Source organism: Oryx dammah, unplaced genomic scaffold (genome assembly GCF_014754425.2).
Source record: "Oryx dammah isolate SB20612 unplaced genomic scaffold, SCBI_Odam_1.1 HiC_scaffold_13, whole genome shotgun sequence".
Lineage (NCBI taxonomy): Eukaryota > Metazoa > Chordata > Mammalia > Artiodactyla > Bovidae > Oryx > Oryx dammah.
The window spans coordinates 3,225,880-3,245,920 of NW_024070197.1; the positions used below are offsets into that span (position 1 = coordinate 3,225,880).

Below are 20,041 nucleotides of genomic sequence, written 5' to 3' on the forward strand. Positions count from 1 at the left end.
CGCTGCCCCCTCTGGGAAGGCCTGCCCAGCAGACAGCGGCACTGGGCAGTGTGCTGGCCCACAGGCGGCTCCAGGGACGGCTCCCCGCGTCCAGCCAGCCACAGCGCACAGCACAGCTGGTCTCCACCAGAAGCCACGGCCCCGGGTGCCTTGTCTGGCTTGGTTGGCTGCCCCCACTCCCCCAACCCCCACTGCTTCACCAAAGGGAAAGGGCTCTGGGCATGCAGGTGACGGGGCTGAAAAGGGGCCGGCAGGAAGCCCACCAACACAACTCCGAGCCCTGTGTTTGGACGGGGGTGGGGTGGGGGGTGGGGCCAGGGACGAATGAGCACTCAGCGCCTCCTCCAGGAAATCCTTCCCAGCTGAGCAGACGTTCCCACCACTAGGCGAGCAAGGAGGCCAAGGACCCTAATTCCACGCTCTGAGGGTCCCACCCAGGAGGCCCCGATGTGGGACCAGCTCAGGCTCCCCGACCCCATGTCCCCGAACTCGATGTCTGAGCAGCACGAGTCTTAAACTGTCCTCCTTTATTTGTTTACGTTTGCGATATGAAACAGAAGCTCAGCACGAACACACGCGCACACTCACGCCCGCCTGGGGAGAGGGGCTGGGACAAGGGCACTTGGCAGCTGGGCTGCACCCAGACCCTCGGGAGGAGGAGTGGGACCCCAGCCACGTCTCCGCCCAGGCTCGGTGGGAGATGGAGGTCTCGGTGAGTGCGGCAGGGTCCTGGGGCGATGTCCAGGGAAGGCCCCTGGGACCAGGAACCCAGCTCCCTCCCACAGAGCTGGCTGAGCCGGGTGGAGAGTCATCGAGCTCCCAGCCTGGGTCAAAGTGCAGGGTCCGGGACAAGGAGGCTAGGCAAAGGCACGACCCCCACTCGCCCCCGCCCCCCACCCAGGGTGGACCTGAGCTGAAAGGCCGAGTGTGGGTGTGGGCATCCGCACCGCAGGATGGGGGCACAGCTGGACGGGAGAGTGGTGGTCACCTCAGGACCCCCCACAGCGGCCCCAGTGGGCCTGGGTAAAGGCCTCGCCGCTGCCGCCCAGCCCTGCGTTCTTCCTGGCTCCCCGCGTGCCCACTCTGCTCCCTTCAGATATATATATATATATATATAATATATAATATAGGTCTCTCTCGCGCGCGCTCTCTCCTCTCTCTAGCCCACTCTTATCTTTACTCTAGGAGACAGAACTCCGTAATCTCTTTCCTCAGTGCAATGGGGGGTGGGGGCTGTCTCCCGGGCGCCAGCCTCCTGGACTCCAGCCAGGACGTGGGTGGGGCGGGGTGGGTTATGGGCGACAGGGCCTCTGCGGCACCTGCCCAGCCCTCACCCGGACAGGGTCCACGCGGAGCACGGAGCGTGTGGCCGCCACCACCGGACCAAGCAGTCACCTTGGGAAGTGAGAGGGAGGCAGTGTGAATTGCTGAAACCAGTGCCGGCCCCGCCCACCTGCATCCAGCCCCGCCCCCCATCCAGCGCCCGCCTCCTGCCCCGCCCACTTCCGTCCCTAGCGCCCACACTCACTGGGAGCCCGGGGCCACTGGGCCTCCGGGGGCAGAGCCGTTGGGCATCGGGAGTGGCTGGAGGGCCAGGGCACTGTGGGGAGATGATGAGTGAGCGGTCAGCGCCCCCACGGTACACCGCCTGCCCCTGCCGCCGCACCATGCTTACCTCTGGCTTTGGGGAAGCCCGGAGGACTCTGGGCTCTTCTCCCCCTCTGGGGTCTGGGGGGGCTGGTGGGCCCCGGGGGCGGGGACAGAGGTAGCAGGGTCTCTGGTTGCACTGCAGGGGGACCACGGGGTTACCGTCACAGACGCCCTCACATCCCAGGTCCCCTGAGAGGCCCCCCAGCGGCCAGAAGGGCTGCAGGTCAGCGCACACCCCCTGCCCTCTCTGATCCAACCCAGCCCTCCCACCCCAGGGATGAGCAGGAGCTCTGCGCTCCAGGGCCCTGGTGGGGATGGCCAGTGATCAGCCCCCGCCTCCCACAGAGGCTCGCTTTCTAGGCACCTGTCCAAGGAGCTGGGGGCGGAGCGTGTCCCTCTGAGGCCGGACTGGAGGTCCCCGACGCTGAGCAGGGCCTGGCAGGGGGCTGTGCGGAGACCAGCCCTCAGTGAGACTCAGGAAGCCGAGCACCAGCGCCCTCCTCAGGGCGGGTGGACAGGCCGGGCACCGGGGCTGAGGGCGGGGTGGGCAGGGAAAGGTGAGCAGGCCAGGCACCGGGGATGAGGCGGGGTGGCTCACCCGCGGGCTCCGCTGCTTTGCTGCCGTCTGTGGCTTCCTGAGGTGCGGAGGTGGGGGCGGGATCCTGAAACCTAGGAGGCAAGAGAGAAGCCCAAGGGGTGGCTGGGCTGGGCTGGGCGCTGGTGCCCCAGGCCCCTGGCCCTGCTCTGGGCCTCACCTGAGCTGCAGGGTGCTGGGGGCCGCAGGGCCAGCCAGGCTTGGGGCCGGGAGGTCCGGACGCTCCCTGCGGGGCTCCTTGTCCCTGCAGTCCTGGGGGCTGGCCGGGCCGTCCATAGGCACTGGGTCAAACGCAGCTGTCCAGCTAGGGCCTGGGGGCAGGAAGCTGTGAGCACAGAGGCAGACAGCAGGGCCCCGCCCGCGCCCAGGCCGCGCGCTAACGCACCCGGAGGCTGGCGGCCGGCACTGGGGTAGCAGGGGGGCCCGGGCCTGCCACGGGCCCGGCTGTCCTCATCCTCGTCGTCGTCGTCGTCCTCCTCCTCGCTGTCCGTGCTGCCCCGGCTCCTGCTCCATGGAGCACCTGCCATCAGCGCTGCGCCGGGGACCGAACCGGGCCCGCCCCCAGCACAGCGGAGCATCCAAGGGGCGGGGCGGGGGGAGGGGCGCTGGGCAGTAGGAGGACGCCCAGGGAGAGGGCGCCCCCTGCGGGGCCCTGGCGGAACGGGCCCCTCACCACCTACCCCCAGGGAAGGCTGACCCCACACGCTTCCTCCATCTGCAGCCTCACGGGACTTCCGTTACTGCAGCCTCCTGGGCCCCAAACCTAACGACTCGACACCGTGTCCACCAGGGAACCGCGAAGGAAACCCAGAGGCTCGTTAAGACGCTGCCCCACAGTCCGCACAGTGCTCACGAGTCAGACGCTCGCAGAAAAGGTGCAGGGAGCTTCCTGACCTTGGATACCTGGGATGGTCTCCAGAGCCCACAAGCCACACTTAACAGCGAGCTCCGAGGCCCCCAAGATCAGGGCGTGATGCAGGAGCTCTCTCTTCCCACTTGGAGAGCAGGGAGCAAAACTGTCTCTGACTGCAGCAAGCATAGCTTGTGTGCAGGAAACTAACGAACCCTCTCAAAGAACAAGCAAGTTCTGCGAGGATCAGTGTACCAGTGTATTCGTATTTTTATATGCTTATAACCACTTCAAAACATCTCTGAGGAAAACATTTCTCTCAGAATTGCATCAAAAATGTTTAAGAATAAATTTAAATGTATTGCTTAAGAATAAATTTAACAAAAACACCATAAAAGTTAATACTCTGAAAACTACAAAACACTGTCAGAAGTAACTAAGACCTAAACAAACGTAAAGACAGCCCAACTTCACGGACTGAAAGACAAAATATTGTTAAAATGGAAACACTCTCTAACTGACCTATAGATTCAAGGCGATCCCTCTCAAAAACTCAGGTGGCTTTCTCTACCAAAACTAACACCCGGAATTTCTAGGAACTGAACCCGGAATGATCAACACAATTTTAAACAGAACAAATTGGATGCTCACATTTTCAATTTCAGTACTGAATTTCAGAATTCAGTACAATGCAATCAAGGGCGGGGGCCGGGGGGGGGGGGGCATAGAGATGTACAGACCAATGGGCCAGGAAAGACAAGCCAAAAATAAATGCTTGCACAAACAGCCAAAACACTTCTGACAAAGGTGCACAGACCATCCTGCAGGAGTCTCTTCAACCGGTGAGCTGGGACACGGGCATTTCCACGCCTAAGAATGAAGCTTGACCCCCCAGCTTACACACCTAAAAATCTAGCTCACAACAGGTCAAAAACCTAAACGTTAAGAATTAACGTTACCAAGAAAACCACAGGGATGAATCACGACCTTGGATTCAGCAATGACATGTGTTAACTGCAAAGCAACTTGGCACTCACACAGGGCACAACCACACCTACCCGAGGGATGGGCCTCACTCATGGGATAAGAGGCAAAAACTCAAAGGGCAAGGGTCAGAAGAGTGTCACCTTCGGAGGGCAGCTGGCAGCCAGCAGGGGCTGGGGAGGGCTGCACTCTCCCCTCTGGGTGCCACAGAGGGAGGCCCATGCGGCCGACACTCACGACCTGTCCCGTCGTCTCAGTGCCGGTCACACGTCCCAGGGCTCAGCCCTGAGCTGGTGTTCACGCCGGCAAGTCCGTGCTGCCCAAGAGCAGTCAGTTAGTGCTCCTGTGCCAGCCACTGCCCGCACAAAGGGCTGGACACGGCTCACAGGCCCGCAGCTGGACTGTGAGGAAGGACAGTCGCCACATCCTGCTTCACTGGCGTGAAAGGAGGGAGCTGACGGGACACCCCACTGCCCTTTCGGCAAGAACACGTGCGAGAGAGCTGCCACAGGGGAGAGCGGAGTAGAGGGTGGGGTGGGCAGACAGCCCCACTGGACCAAGCCGTGCCCGAAGGACCGCCTCTGATGCCCCCACTGGGCCAAGCTGTGCCTGAAGGACCTGCCTCCTGATGGCCCCACTGACACCTGGACCAAGTGGTTACTCCTTTTGAACCTGAACTCATCTGAACTGGGTTTCTATCACTCAACACTGAAAACGCCCCACCTCACACACACACTCCATTCTCCTTGTTTTGCCCACAGGTCCTGCAGCCCAGCTGTGCTGGGGAACCTGCAGGAGGGGAGGGGAAGGGGCGGGGGACTCACCGCACACCCGGGGGCTGACCCAGGCGGCCCGCCCTGGCCAGCTGGCTGCCCTGCCAGGCACCGTCCTCCCCGTCAGACTCCCCAGAGCCCTGGCCCTCCTCCTCGTCCTCCTCATCGTCGTCAAACTGCTGGATGCGGTCCTTGTAGCAGATCTCCAGCAAGTTGGCGTTGGGCTGTGGGGGCGGGGCAGGAGGGTGAGGCGGGCCACCTGCCCGCAGCGAACCCCCGCCCCCAGCAGCGGTCGGGGCAGCTCACGTTGTCGTCGTCTGCACTCAGGGAGAAGGTGATGCTGGCTGTCTTGTCGAAAGGCGCGCTGTTGGGGAGGCACAGAGGTAGTGAGGGACCCTCTCTCCTGGGCCCGGTTCCAGGAGACACACCTCCTGCTAGGGCTGCCTGTGGACTGCAGCCATTCCTGTGGCATCCCGTCAGCAGGGTGTCTGCAGGGCGAGGCGCCTTGCCCGTGTGCCCGCAATCACACAAGGCCCCACGCAGAGACCTAAGGCTCCTGCACCTTGCTTCTTCTTCAGGAAACAAAGGACACAGAACCTCGCTGGGCAGGCTAGGCTTTCAGGCTTTGACATCATAACCTGAGTGAGACACCCATTTTGAGGCACACAGGCCCCCGAGGCAGGGCCCAGGTGGGGGCCAGGGAGCCCAGGGATCGCGGGCAGTTCTGTGCCCACCACCACCTCGCACCCCCAGCCTTTCTGCGTCCACACGCGCCCACCAGTCTCTGCACAGCTCTCTCTCCTCCAGAAAGCCACACAGAAGCGCCACTCCTGGATGAAGGAATCAAATCCACGAATCCACATACTTTAAGTCCTGACACACACCGTTGGAAGAGCTCTGCCCACGTACACTCCGACCCGCACACTGCAATTTTCCAACAGCCGCTGCTGGCCCTGCTTGCCTCTCTCCCGGGGCGGGAGAGCACCATGTCTGCACTGAGGTCTGGCCCCTCCTGTGCCGGGGCTGCTTCCAGCCTGTCGCCTGCTGTCTCCGACCCAGGAAGCACGTTCATAACCCCTGCAGGCTGACTTGGCTCACAACCCCTACCAAAGCAGGTCCCCCCAGCACCCTCAGGGGAGGGAGCAGCTGCAGGCACGGCTGGAGCCCCGGTGAGCAGCGCCTTCAGCCCTGAGTTTGCAAACATATTTTCTGTTCCAGGAGGATTCATGGCTTTAGCCTTTTTTTTTTTTTACATTTAAAGCTTTTCACCTCATTGGCGTTTATCTTGATGGAAGAGGTGACAGTTTTGTCCTAAAAGCGCAGCGGGCTGTGCCCAGGCCACTCACTGAGGCCCCTGGCCAGGGTCTTCTCCGGGGCCTCCCAGCACACACGGGCCAGACAGAGCGGCAGCTGGCACAGGTCGCACTTCTGCTCCCAGGGAGTCTCTGTCTGCCTCAAAGCACAACAAACAGCAGCTGGCGCCCTGTCTCCCTGGCTGCAGATGGGCTCCTGAGCCGAGAGTGGTCTTGACAGGTAACTGGGCAACACCCAACAGGGGCCCAACACGCTGCCCACAACACAGGTGGGGCCACAACTGGGAAACCCTGCCTGGCACACCCTGCAGAGTTGGCCACTTTCCCCCGGGGCATCCCAGGTGTATCTGCTCCGGGACACTGGCCGCGCCGCTCACCGCGCATGGCCCCAGGGCCCAGCTCGAGGCTGCAGGCAGCCGCCCCGCTCCCCACCAGTCTCCCCTATGGATTCCAGGTGCCTGCCCTTCCCTTCACTGTCCACCCATGGCTGTCACAAGGGTGCTCGTAAAACCAACAGAACACCACAACTTTTAACTGCCTCTCGGTTAAAAGAACCAACATCCATGGCAGAAAATTCAGACAATCAAGAGAAAGGTTCCAAGGCAATATCAGAGCAATCGATATTGACGTGCGGTACAACGCATACAGAGAATCAGAACTGGTCACTGAAAAGCACCCTCCCCGGTCGGCCGAGGCCTCTAAGGGGAGGGGAGGCAGACGAGTTCTGAGTCTGCGAGGGTGCGCAGCCAGCCTCGTGTTCCAGGACGCCCACACCACTCCTGCCCGGGGGGTGGAGGTGAGAGGCCGGCGGCCGGCAGGCTGAGCCTGACCCGGGCCAGGTGGGCATGGAGACGCCGGACACGCACCCCGCGAGTGCGTGCTGACTCGCCGCCTCGCGGCCCTCCGCCTGGCACACTCACTTCACACTCTCCTCCTGCTCCCCGAACTCCTCGTCGTTGAAGCCGAAGTGGTCGATGAAGGCCGAGGTCATGCGCTGCATCTGGAAGTCCATGAAGGCCTGCGGGGGGCGGCAGTCAGGGCAGGCCTGCACACAGCCTCCCTCCCCTGCCCTCCCTGCCCGCACCTGCTGCAGCACCGCCTCCTCAGGGAAGTTGAACTCCTTGAGCCTGTCGTCCTCGTCGTCGCTGGAGGAGTGCAGGTGGTGCGTGTTCACCTAGGCAGGGGCAGGCAGGGGTCAGGGCCTGCGGGGCCCGGGGGAGGCCTGGGGCAGACGGGGGCTGCGGGGCGGGGGCCGGGCCTGGAGAACCGGCGCAGAAAACTCACCAGGTCTACCGTGTTCTTCTTGTTGGTCTCCGCCAGGGGGCCCGACACGAAAGCCTCCCAGCACTCCCGCTGCTCCTGAGGCAGCTCTGCCGGAAGGGGCAGGGGCAGTGTGACGTAAGGACGGAAGCCCCGCCCGCGCCGCCCGCCCCCATACGCGTCCCGCCCTCACCCTTCAGGAGCTGTTGCAGCTGCTCTGCATTGGGCCCCTTCTCCGAGTTCTGCACCAGGGCATTAGCCACGCTTGTCAAGTGGCCCATGTAGCCTTTCCGAGGGCCCCCTGCAGACCTGGAGAGACGGAAGCCAGGGCTGGACTCGGGCCGCCCCGCCCCCTGCAGCAGCCCCCGCCCCCGCCCGCGCCCAGGAGCCCCTGCTCACTGCACTCGGTCGTTCTCCTCCCAGGAGGTCAGGATGCGCTCCACCAGGCGGCACCGCTGCAGCAGCTGCGGGGGTGGGGCGGCGTGCACTGGGTGTGAGCACAGCACTGCTCCCCTGCTCTGGGCTCACTCAGCCTGCACAGCAAGCCCCAGAGCCACCCTGCCTGCCTCCGCTCCAGCTTCGCCCTGAGGCTAGGGCCACACCCAGGAAGGCACCTCCAGGAGCGCAGGGGCCATCACCCTGGGAGAACCCTTCCTGGTCCCCCGGAAACCCACTGCCCCCGAGGTCACCACTCCACCAGTCCCCACCCTCACACAAAACTGTCTGTTTCCCAAGACTCTGGACCTCCGGAAGAGACCAAGACTCTCCCTCTGAGCGGTCGGGCTGCACATAACAGGCAGGAGGAGACCCAGAGCAGAGCCCCCCAGAGACCAAAGGGGATCGGGATCCCGGAGCCCAGCTCACGTGTTTCACGACAGGGTTCTCGGGGGGCGTGTCTGAGCCGCTGTCGGCAGGGGGCCCGGAGCTCAGCATCGTGCTCACACACACCTCCACTTGGGCATGCAAGAAGTTGTTGAACACGTAGTGGAAGAAGAGGTCCTGGGGGTGAGGGCACAGGCTGGCTCTGAGCAGCTCCCCCAGCGTTGCCCCACCCCCGCCCCCCACACCCTAGCCCTTTGCCCCCAGTACCAGCATGGTGTTGGGCACATCCAGGGCCAGGAGCTCCTGGGTCAGGGCGGCATCGTTGGCGCTCAGGGCGCTGGCCAGCAGCTTGACCACGTGCAACCGCGTGTTGCCCAGGGGTGGGGCCAGGCTGCCCCACGTTGTGCGCAGCGGCTCCAGCTGCAGGTGGAGGGCTGGGCTTGGTTCCTGCCCCAGCTCTGCCCTGACCCCAGGGTTGCCCCCCGCTTCCCCCGAGCACCCTGCCCACCTCAGGCGGCTCCAGCAGGAGCTGGTGGAAGCAGCTAAGACGTGGGCGCAGGGCGTGCAGGGCCCCCGCACTGGACACGGCACTGTCCAGGGTTGCCTGGGCCAGGAGCTCCAGCTGTCCATCCACGCTGCTGAAGAAGTTGTTCACAGTCATGGACTCGGACCTGCAGCGGGCACGGCGGTGGGGGGGGGGCAGTGTGAGCCACGCAGGCGGCCTGTGCACACGCACACACGGGGGAGGGAGCCTGGGGCGCTCACCTGGGCCTCCTGGGCTCCAGCAGTGTCAGCAGCACCTGGATCCCACTCACGAGGACGGACGGGCTCCGCTCCCCCTCCAGCATGTTGCTCAGGAGCTGATCGATGGTCTCCTGCCTGGGGCAGGCGCGGGGGCGTCAAGGAGGAGGGCCCCGGACGGCTCCCCACCCTGCCCGGGCGACCCTGCAACCCACTTCTCCAGGGTGGCCAGCAGCTGGTCAGGCTCCGGGCTGTCCTGCACTTGGACCACCTGCTCCCGGCTCAGGCGGATGATGTCGCACAGGGACTGGGCCGCGTTGGAATGTTGCTGGGGAGGGAGAGGGAGCTGAGGACCCGGTCCGCCCTGGCGCCAGGAAGCTCCACGCACTGGAGGGGGCACCTGCCCTCGAGGACAGAGGGCCGCACAGGCCCGGGGAAACACGTGGGAGGGGGAGAACACAGACACTGGGAAGGAGAGACTGCCGAGAAAAAGGGAGACCAAAGAAGACTTCCTGGAAAAGGAGACTCTGACACAAACCCCACACACGCCATCTACAGCTAGTGGCCAAGGGGTGCAGCGACCCAAGCATGCACCAACTCATGACCGGACAGGCCACCGAGGTCCGTCCAGACAGTGAAACACTGCTCGGCCTTAGAGAAGGATGAAGCACTGAACACGGTACAGCTGGATGAACACAGCAACCTGCTGCTAAGGCCAGGGGCCAGTCACAGGCAAACCCGCATCACGCATTGCACCTACAGGAAACCACCAGGAGCGGCAACGCAGCACGGCAAGCAGACACGTGTCTGCGGGGGCCCAGCCCCCATGTGGGGAAGAGGGAGCGGCAGCTGACAGGCCTGGGCCTCCTCTGTGGAGCGATGAAGAGTGCTCCAAAACCAGCGCCACGAAGGCGGCACCACCGTGTGTGCACTCAACACACTTCTGTGCTTTCCCTGGGTGAGCCTCGCAGTGTGGGATAAGGTGCTGCGAGATGAACTGAGAGAAGCACCAGCAGAGCCCTGAGTCCAGCCCAGCAGGCGGCTGCCAAAGCCCAGCACGCAGACCCCCAGAGTGCCCCCGGCCACTGCTGCACCTCAGAGCCCCGCACCGAGCCCTGCCCCCTAGCTGCCCGCAGACACCCCTTGTCCCTCTGCCACGAAGGCAGGGTGGTCCTCACTGCCCAGGCCTGGCCCTGGCTGAGTGCCTGGGGTGATGACCCATGCATGTGGACGTCTGCTCTGCCAGCCAGTGAGCCAGGAGGACAGACGTGAGGCCCCTGGCATTATCTCTGAAGGACCACCAGGGCTGACCCAGGCACAGGAGATGGGAAGAGCCGCCAGGCCTCAGAGGGGAGGAGGAGGGCCCTGGGAACGGCGGCAGTGAGGACCGGGTCAGAGGACCGCCTTTAGGGCCCTGAGCACTCCTGGGAGGAGGAGCTGGTTCCTGGGGAGCCGCGTAACCCTCGCCTGTTCTCAGCAGGAGCCCCCTCACCCCCCCCAAAAGCTCCGAAGGCTCCCTTCTCTCATCGCTCATTTATGGGCGCACAGGGCCGAAGCTCGCGGGCAGCAGCACTTACATTGTCGTCCTTCGACGGGTGGATCTGCTCGATGAGCCTCTGAATGATCTTCTCCTCATTGAGCCACTGCGGAGGGAGGAGAGGATAGGGCTCCGCGCCTGGCCCCGCCCTGCCTGGCCCCGCCCCCGCCCTGCCTGGCCTCGCCACGCACGCACGTTGACCACGTCCTGCCTCAGCTGCGGCCGCTCCACGCAGGTGAGGAGGCGCAGCAGCAGGTCCATGATGGCCGAGGTGCCGATGTGCTGCAGTAGCAGGTCCACGAAATCGTCCTTCTTCCGCAGGAAGGACACGAGCTGAGGACGTGGGCCGCGGGTGAGCGCAGGACCCCTGGGCCCACCAGCCCACGCTCGCCCGCCTGCCCACCCTGCCCGCGGCCCCGGCACCTGGTCAGTCTTGCGGTTGATGAGGACGCCCATGACCTTGCTGAAGAAACTGGCCAGCAGCGGGTTGAGGCTGCCGCTGCTCTGCAAGAAGCCGTAGAGGCGATGCAGCAGGGACTCGTCCGCGCCCAGCGCGTCGTTGATCTGGGGCACGTCGGACGTCAGGATCTCGCAGGCCACGCTGGGGTACCTGTCAACCCAGCAGAGTTGCAGAGGGGGCGGCGGGGACCTGGCTGCCCCATCCCCCAGTCCCGGTCCACGCAAGCTCCCCTGCTGCCAAGACAGCGTCGGGCCCCCTGAGCCTGGACCCAACCCCTACTAACACTGACCCCCTACCCCAACCCTCCAGGCTGAGCCCCCAGCCCTGAGGACCTTTCACCAGATGGGAGGGCTGCCTGCCTAGGTGCCACCCAGGCCCCGAGGACCCCAGTCTGCTCAGCTCTGCCTCGTGAGCTGTCAGGCCCTGGCAACTGAGTTCCTCGGGGCAGAATGGGGAGCACAAGGCCAGGCGGGCACAGGAGTCAGAACTGAGGCGTGGGACACGCTCAAGCTGGTGGACAGGGGACAGAGCCAGGTGAGCAAAGCAGAGGAAGGAGAAGACACATGAGGGGGCAGTGACGGATGGGTGGACACTGGGGCCCCCTGAGGCTGGCACCTCTGCACTGAGCCCCGCTTCACACGGGGCAAACTGAGCAGGAGTCACCCACTGCCCATCTGGCTCGAGGCCTCCAGGGACAGAGGCAGGACCTGTGAGGCCCAGTGTGAGCATCAGTGTGAGGGGCCAGGCAGCGGGTGGCCAGGGGAACGTATGGGGCAGGCGGGGCAGGGCTGGAGAGGGGCAGCAGAGACCAGGGCAGACAGGTGCTCTGCACAGCGCCTGCCGGCCTCCCCCACCCTCCCTGGCACCCCCTCTGGTGGGAGGGACACAGCGACACCTTCTGGGCCGGGCACCATCCTGGCACTGGGGACAGGACATGGGGCCGAGGGACAGTCCTCACTCATGCTCCTGTGCTCCCAGACAGGAGCAGAAATCCCACTGAATAACTCCCAGGAGGTAAAGGAGGGGCGGGCAGGGCAGTGAGACACAGGCCCCCCCCCCAACCTGTGCCCCTCACTGCTGGGCGAGGGTCCTCGGGGCCACAGGGTCCCCGTCGGGGGCTCACTTGTAGCGCAGCCGCTCCTCGCCACTGGCCGGCGGCTCCTGGGTGACCCAGGCCACCATGGCCTGCAGATGCAGCGGCCGCAGCAGGAAGTCCAGCAGCTTGCGGTTGACGACCTTGCACTCCTGCAGCACGTCCTCCTCGTCCAGCAGCTCGGGCAGACTCAGGTCCTCCCGCTCCAGCAACGTGTCAAGGTGCGAGCTCGTGTGCAGGTCAAACTTCCAAAACATGGCGCCCTGCAGGCAGCGCCGTTACACGGGGCCCCCGCTCGCCCCTCCACCTCCCAGCCTGCCAGGCCACTCCACAGGCGGCTTCCTGCCCACTGCCCAGCGCCGGGAAGGCTGCACTCGGGGCCCGGGGCGAGGCCCCAGCACACTGCACAGAGCCACCCAGGCCTGTCCACAGTCCCCTCATCTGGGCTGCACCTGGCTGATCCTGGAACCTCTGGCCCCAGGCTCGCTTCAACCTGTATCTGCTCAAGAAATTAAGTGTCCCGTGATGCCTGAAATCTCCAGGCTGTGTGCAGGGCCAGGGAGAGGGAGGTCTGCAGTGTCTCTAGGCTGTGTGCGTACGCACACACACACGCCCTAACCCTTGTACCCAGTGCCAGGACAGGACAAGGAAAAGTTGGAAGGGAGGGTGCGGTGGCCCCCAGAAGACCCCCTGATGGGTCCCAAGGGCACCAGACAGATAAGCACCTCCGCGGGACGACGGTGGCTGTGGCCCACCCCCCCGGCACTGGCCTCAGGAGCATCTCAGGTGGAGCGCACGCTAAGTGCCTGGAGGGTCCAAGGGCCCCCCCACCATGAGGAGACTTGGCTGCCCCTCTGGGGATTCGTACCGCCCCTAGCCTCGACCCCTGAGTGCACACCTGCCCTGAGCTGGCCGCCAGCTCCCAGGCCACTCTGTCCAGCAGTCCCCCCAGGCACCGGGGCTGTGCCTGCAGCCCTGGTGAGGGCTCCGGTCACCCCATGGAACGGCAGACAACCACACCCAGGTCAGCTGGGCCCCTAAGCACCACGCTGGCACTGCCCAGCGCTCACATGTCACCCGCCTCCTGAAGACCACCTGAGGCCAAGGCTGTTGCAGACAGACCCAGAGGCCAGCATGGCCCTGCCGGCATCATCACAGCAGTGGAGAGCTCACCCACGGGACGGGCAGCAGCGGGGAGAAGGATGCTAGACTCACCCACCAGAAGGGCAGCAGCCCGGGGCAGAGCCGAGCGGCCGAGGGCAGGCGCCTGCCTTCTGACCATCAGCTCCCCCAGGAGGCTGCCAACACCGGGCTCTCCTGTCCAGCCTCCTCAGGAGCCTCACGCGTCTCTCCCCGGCCCCCAGGACGTACTCTCAGCGACAGGGAAAATGTGGCCCCAGATGTGCAATGATCCTGTGGGACTCGGCTGGTTCCTAAGCCCTGGCCGCCTGCAGGTAGAGTGGAGGGGCTATGACCTCACAAGACAGCGCAGACACAGGCCCCAGAGAGGGGAGGGGGAGGATGTGGGGGCACCTGAGAGCCCCCAGGCCTGCACCCCACCCCTCAGGACGCTTTTCTGAAACACAGACGTACGCACCTAGCACATGGTACCCCGGAAGGCCCCAGGATGGACCCCCGGGTGCCCCACACACAGTCCTGCCTAAGTCTGCACCCCAGGCTTTCACACCCGCCGCCCCCTGACCAACGACTTGTGCAGGCCGAGCCCAGGCCACGGCCCCTGGACCACCCTGACCCCCAGTGAGCTCTGGCCTGGCTCCTCACACATCGCCCCAAGACTGCCACGTCGGGGGGTGTCTCCATCCCAGCCGGAAGCCCCCGAGCAGCGCCCTGTGGGCCGTTACCGCCCCAGCCCTAGGCCTCGGGTGCGAGGATGGCGGCGCCACGTGCACAACACATGGCCGGCAAACCACGTGAGCTGCACAGCTGTCACTCAACTGAGTCCCACAGCCTGCCCCACTGTACAGGGAGGCACCCGAGGTGCACCAGGGTCTGAGGGCTGCAGAACAGTGGAGCGGTGCCCGAGCCCCAGGAGGTCCCTTCTCAGAGTGCAGGGGAGCCCAGCCACCCCAACGAAAGCTAACAGAGCCAGTGAGTGCCCTCCCCCGGCCCACGGGGCTCCAGTCAGGCACCGGTTCAGCGGTGTCTCTGAGGCCGGGGAGGGGCTGGGTGCAGAGCTGCAGCCTTGCAGACCTGTAGAGCAGGCACCCCGCACAGCCCCCGTGGTCTGTGTACAAACCACAGACCCGTCCTGCCTGGCGGCTGTGACCACCGTGGACAGCTCCAAGTGGGGGACACTGGCTCGGAAACCAGGACTGAAGGGTGGGACCCTGCTCCTGAGGCAAGAGGCTGACGGGCCTGTCAGGGCAGCAGTAGAGGGGACTGCTCCCACCTGGACGCCCCCAGCCACACCCACGGGCCTCCATAAACCAGCCCAGGTGGCATGGGGTGGGGGACCGCCAGGGCTGGCAGGCTGGGAAGCGGAGCAGGAGAGTGGGCTGCTCCACGTGCTGAACTTGGGGCCCTGAATCGGAGTGGGGACACTGCTCCCAAAGGCAGGCGGGCCACGCCCTGAACCCGCAAGTGGACGAGGGCCATCCCCACTTCTGCCTGGGCCCCAGGCCCACCCTCCTCACTTGGAGAGACAGCGGGCCTGGACGGTCTCCTGAGCTGGGTGCCCGTGGGGCCAGAACCACTGCCTGGGGCAGCCGCTCTCCGGACCCAAGGGACAAGGCACACCCACCAGTGAGAACACCACCTCTTTCCAATCGCAGATTTTTGTGAGGACAAAAGAAGACCAGAGAGGTCAAAAGGTCATCCCGGTGGCACAAACAAAGCCAGCCACCAAAGACCACACGTGGAACGTGTGTGTGTGCCCGCGCACGCTCAGTCACTCAGTCATGTCTGACTCTACTGCGACCCCGTGGACTGTGGCCCGCGGCCCGCCAGGCTCCTCTGTCCGTGGGATTCTCCAGGCAAGAACACTGGAGTGGGTTGCCATTCCCTTCTCTAGGGGATCCTCCCAATCCAGGGACTGAACCCACGTCTCCTGCACTGGCAGGCAGATTCTTCACTGTCTGAGCCACCAGGGAAGGGCTCACATAGCGCATACTTCCATTTAAACGAAACATCCAGAAAAGGCAAATCTGTAGACACAGAATTGGGACTAGCGTTTTCCAGGAGCTGAGGGACAAGACAAGGGTGGAGGGAGACAACTGCCAGCAATTATGGGCTTCCTTTTGGGAAAGGGGAGTTCTTTTTTTTAAAAAACTTCTAAAATCAAAAAAAAAAAAAAGTTCTAAAATCAATTGTATTCAATTTTATTTGATACTGTAACTCACTTTAAAAAATCTACGGTGGTGACTGTTGGTTGCACAATTCTGAATAGACTAGATATTGAATTGTGTAGTTTAAATGGATGTCATATATGGCATTACATGAATTACACCTCCCCCCGCACACACAAAAAAACCTATCGTCAAAAACAAACAAAACCAGGACTTCCCTGGTGGTACAGTGCCAATGCAGGGGAACGGGTTCAATCCTCGGTCAGGGAACTAGATCCCACACACTGCAGAGCTGCTGCGCCTGCCCTCCGGCGCCATGAGCCCTGAACTACCGGGGCCTGCTCACCTGGAGCCTGTGCTCCTCATCAAGGGGCCGCGGCCAGCAGCCAGCCCGTCACCACTATGAGAGGAGCCCGGCTAGCTGCAGCTGAAGGCCCACACGGCAACAAAGACAGCGCAACCAATAAATACACAACTTGTTACAAAACAAACAGAACCGAAGCTGCCTGAGGCTGCCGAGAGAGGGCCAGGCCTTGGCCTGCTCTGCGCCCAAGAAACCCGGAGCTGACACACCGCCAGGGCCGGGCCGGGCTGGGCCGGGCAGGGGCGAGAAGAAGCAGCCACGGGCCCACGCCCAGGCGCCCCCACCCTCACTACCCGCGGGGTCCCCGAGCTAGGCAGGCCCCCTCAGCCGGGGGACAGGCCTGCAGAGAACCTGTGCAGCCGCACAGCACCGTGTCCCTCATCAAGACGACCAGGGATAGCACCGCTCCTGCTCCCGTCGAGGGGCAGGGGGCCTGCAGGTGTCAGCCACAGCAGAAGTAGGCCTCGGCGCCCTCTCCAGGCTGCAGGACAGCCTCGGGGCTGAGGCCCGCAGACTGTGCCCAAAGCACCTGCACAGATGCCATAGGCTACGTCCTCCCCGCCAACCCTGCCACCTGCCCTGGACTCCAGGGACTTGAGAAACCAGGCGGTCCCTTAAACTCTCAGAACCTCAGGTCCTCCTCCGAAAGGCAGAGGAGGCTGTAAGGATCCGATGCAGCTGAGGGGTGGTCAGTACCCTTCCCTCCCAAAGTCAGTTCTCAAGCTCTACTTGGGACAAGATGCAGATGCAGAAGGCGTGGAATAAAGAAAACACCCCAAAGAGAAAAACACTCTCCCCCGCTGCACTCTCTCAGTGCACCTAGCCTCAGGTCCTGACGGTCAACTTCCTGGAAGCCCTGGACGTGGGCAGCAGAGGGGTTTCCTCCTCACTCCCTAACGGTGACACGGCGTGCCATGCTTGTCTCCTCGTCTATGAAACGGCCCAGCTGTCAGGAAAGGGCACGTTCTGAGAACAGCGGGGTCAGGCCTGTGGTCCTAACAGGGCAGGTCTCCTTCAGCAGGTGTCCCCAGGGCCAGGCTGAAGGCTGGACACTTCTGAGCAGGAGGGAAGGAGCAGCCACTACCCAGGGAGACAGCGCTAAAAACAGGAGCCCTGAGGAAGATGGCCCGTTCGCCTGGGTGGCTGAGCAGCTCACTCAAATACTCTGGTGGGTGCCCCACACCCCACCACCCCCGTGCTTTGTAACTTTTAGCAAACTTCAAGAAAACGGAAGTGAATACCACTGGCTTTTAGCGACCGTTTGAAAACCATGACTCTGGCTGCAAACGGAAGAGGGGGAAACTGTAAATGAGAAAGGAAGCCATTAAGAACGAAAACTACCTCTCTCTGCGCCAGCTCCGCACCATCGCCCCAGGTTTCCGGCTTCGCTGCGTGCTTCTCAGGCCTCGGACACCAGTGGCCCCTCTCGGGAGCCGGCAGCCCCCGCCCGGCGTGGGCTCAGTGAGGGCCCAGCTGCAGCCCCCACCGAGCGCCCCAACGGCCACCACGGTCCATCCACACAAGGCCCTGCCTGCCTGGGAGCCCGGGGCTGGTCCTTTACCTGCCGCCCCTTTCTCGTCCGCCCTAGCCCCACGCACCCGGAAGTGGAGATCCAGCCTAAAGAGGCCGCTGGGAGGGCCCTGGGGTGGCCCCCTGAGATGCCCTGTGGCTCAGGAGAAATTCCAGCCCTGGGAGAGGCTATCCTGGGCCCGCCGCTGCCCTCAGCCACCACAGGCCACAGGCCCCTAACAAGGTCCCGGCCAGGAGTGGAGACCCCACTGCTGGCTAGCCAGCCCCCAGCCTTCACAGGGCCCACCGGTCAGAGGACAGTGAGACCATCGCCCTCTAACTCCCCTCAATCCATCAGCTTTCAGCCAAATGTGAAATGGGGGTTGGGGGCTTCCAATGCCAGGAACGGGATCATGGTAACATCAGGACCCACCAGAGACTCGGCAAGGTAAGCCACAGGACACCCACATGGAAGTAGGGGCCACAGAAACCAAGAGAAGGAGAGGGACCTGGCCAAGGCCTCATGCGACCGTGGGCTGGGACTTTCCCGGGGACTCGGGAAAGCTGGGGGGTGGTGGCAGCTGTTACGGGACCCAGACCACGCTCGCCCGGGTAAGGTGGCAGCTCTGCTCCTACCCAGGGCGTGGAACAATCAGAAACATAAGAGAATGGGATAGCGGCTGAGGACGTGGAGGGGCCCCAAAGCTCGCCATCAGGGGCACCTCCTGGATCAGTCAGGGGTTCAAAGGGGAAAAGAGCAGCGAAGAGATTCTAAAACGGCCCGTGGGGAACAGGGGGCTGGACTGAGAGTTACAGGGAGATTCAAAGTCAGGAAGGCCTGCACTCCCATCCTGCCTCGCCAGGCTCTGTGGCCTCAGAGCAAGCATCCGACTCCACTGAGCCCCGGTCTCTCCAGAGACACCTCGCCCTGCCCCCAGGAAAATCCACAAAACCGGTGTTCTCGGGACGCCTTGATTCAGCCTGGAAAAGAGAAGTGTGTCCCCACCCCGGGCCTGTACCTGCCCAGGAACCCTGCAGGAGCTGGGGAGGCGGGGAAGGCGGGCACCTCCTCCAAGGCGTCCAGGCCTCTCTCACCTCATCTCTTGCGGCAACCCGCATGGCGCTCAACACTCCCGCCACACCTGACTGCTCGTCTGCGCCCTCGCTCTGCCCTGGCTCGGCTGCTCCCTCTGCCTTCCCTCCAGCTCTTCGAGCCTGACTAGCTAGGTCCTCCTGGGTCCTTCAGGCTTCAGCACAGACACCACTTCCTCCAGGAAGCCTCCCCTGACTGCGTGAGAGGCCTGCTCCACACTTCCACGGCTTCCGTGGTCACACTGTGACAGCCTCGGAGCGCTCGGTGACAGGACCTGCCTGTTCAGGCACCTGCCTCCGGCAGCAGGATGCCAATTTCCCAGGACCGAGCCTAAGGCAAGGCCCCTTGGCTAGAGCTACTTCTGCAATTAAAGTCCCGAAGGGGCCGTGGATCCTGGAAAAAAACATTGGGTAGGTGGGTGGAGACCAGCAGATTCTCCCCTACTGGAGAGAAAGAGTAGGCAGCCCCGCAACACTAACTACCAAAAACACAAAAGGAAGCTGAAGGCAACTCAGCATACGCCGCTCACGGTAGCAAAAGAGCAGGTAAGCCACACTGTACCTAACACCCGAGCAGGAAAGCCCGGCTAGTCCACCGCTCTCGGGCACACTGAACCTGGCTGTCCTCTGCCCTGGCGGAGGCCCCACAGCATCCCAGCTCTCCCCCGCCGCCTGCCAGTAGCATCCTGAGCTGTAACAACTAAACCATCTCCACTGCCCTTAGTGCAGGTCCCCTGGGGGATACCATCGCCTGCCACCCTCCCCAACCCCGGCTGAGAACCCAGGCAACAGACAACCCCAAACTGAGTTATAAGCTAAAAGCTGCTGACCCTGGAGCACTTCCTGTGCTGCAGGCTTCTACAAACAGCAGACGGAATCCCCAGAACCACCAGAGAAAACCCTCTCTACACCCCACGGAAGTTTCTCTGCAACTCTGAAGCCCGCCCCACACCTGACAACACATCTTCCTTCCAGAAACATCCTGCCTTTCAGGCTGGTGTGACCGGTAAGTAGCGCCTGTGTCCTGAGCACGGATGTCCGAGTGTGTACATCACCGAACAGGAGAGACAGACCCTAGCCGCCACGTCCAAGGGCCCGGCAAGCAGCCCCACCAAGGCATTCCGCCCCTCTCCCCCGCAGCCCGTGGGGCTGGGCTCCCACCTTCACGTTTCCGCGTGTGCTGTTCCTTCCCCCCGGAAGGCCCTTCTTCCCACTTTCCATCTGTCAACTCCTACTCATCCTTCCTCGACAGAAAAAGCCACCCGCGGAGCCAGTCTCCCCGCTCGCTCCGCGGTGGCCCCCACACCGCCCTGAGGTACCCCTTCGCCACGCCAGCAACTGTGACTGTCCCCCCGGCCTTTGTTCCCTCCGCGCCGGCACCAGGCCCCCGCCGGGCCTCAGCGGGCCTCACCTCACAGCGGGGCCGCGCCCCGGGCAGGGTGACGGCGAAGCCCCGCTCCCGAGGCTCCTGAGCCCCAGGGCGCCAGTCCGAGGCCAGGGATCTCCCAGGCAGGCCTCGGGAGGAGGGGCTGAGGCAGGGAGAGGAAGGCCAAGGGTGGCCGGGGAAGGGGCGCCGAGAGGGCCAGGGTGGGAGGAGCAGAGAGAAGGGGGAGCCCCGGGGGTCGGAGCGGGAGACTAAGAAACCAGAGGGGAAGCCCGCAGAATCGAGGGAGGCGAGGGTGGGAGTCAGGAG

The 20,041-nt window shown here is 63.6% G+C and overlaps 1 protein-coding gene across 4 annotated transcripts; it reads right to left on the reverse strand.

The window, feature by feature from the left end:
• Window positions 1-507: 507 nt before the first annotated feature.
• Window positions 508-20,035, reverse strand: PPP6R1 (protein phosphatase 6 regulatory subunit 1). 4 transcript variants are annotated; one of them, XM_040251895.1, is made up of 24 exons: window positions 18,352-20,035; window positions 12,109-12,341; window positions 10,949-11,135; window positions 10,721-10,858; window positions 10,566-10,631; window positions 9,204-9,316; window positions 9,013-9,126; window positions 8,756-8,918; window positions 8,515-8,667; window positions 8,290-8,424; window positions 7,825-7,889; window positions 7,619-7,734; window positions 7,450-7,535; window positions 7,250-7,339; window positions 7,086-7,183; window positions 5,159-5,216; window positions 4,904-5,076; window positions 2,631-2,749; window positions 2,406-2,556; window positions 2,249-2,319; window positions 2,015-2,096; window positions 1,676-1,786; window positions 1,529-1,600; window positions 1,180-1,395 (listed from the first exon to the last, which is right to left on the reverse strand). In XM_040251895.1, the coding sequence occupies exons 1-24, from the start codon at window positions 18,373-18,375 to the stop codon at window positions 1,392-1,394; spliced, it is 2,622 nt and encodes an 873-aa protein (XP_040107829.1). In that variant the 5' UTR covers window positions 18,376-20,035; the 3' UTR covers window positions 1,180-1,391. The 4 variants fall into 4 exon arrangements, with proteins under 4 accessions (XP_040107827.1, XP_040107829.1, XP_040107830.1 ...); XM_040251893.1 differs by having other exon boundaries at window positions 508-1,395; window positions 7,086-7,339; XM_040251896.1 differs by lacking the exon at window positions 1,180-1,395 and having other exon boundaries at window positions 1,525-1,600.
• Window positions 20,036-20,041: the final 6 nt, after the last annotated feature.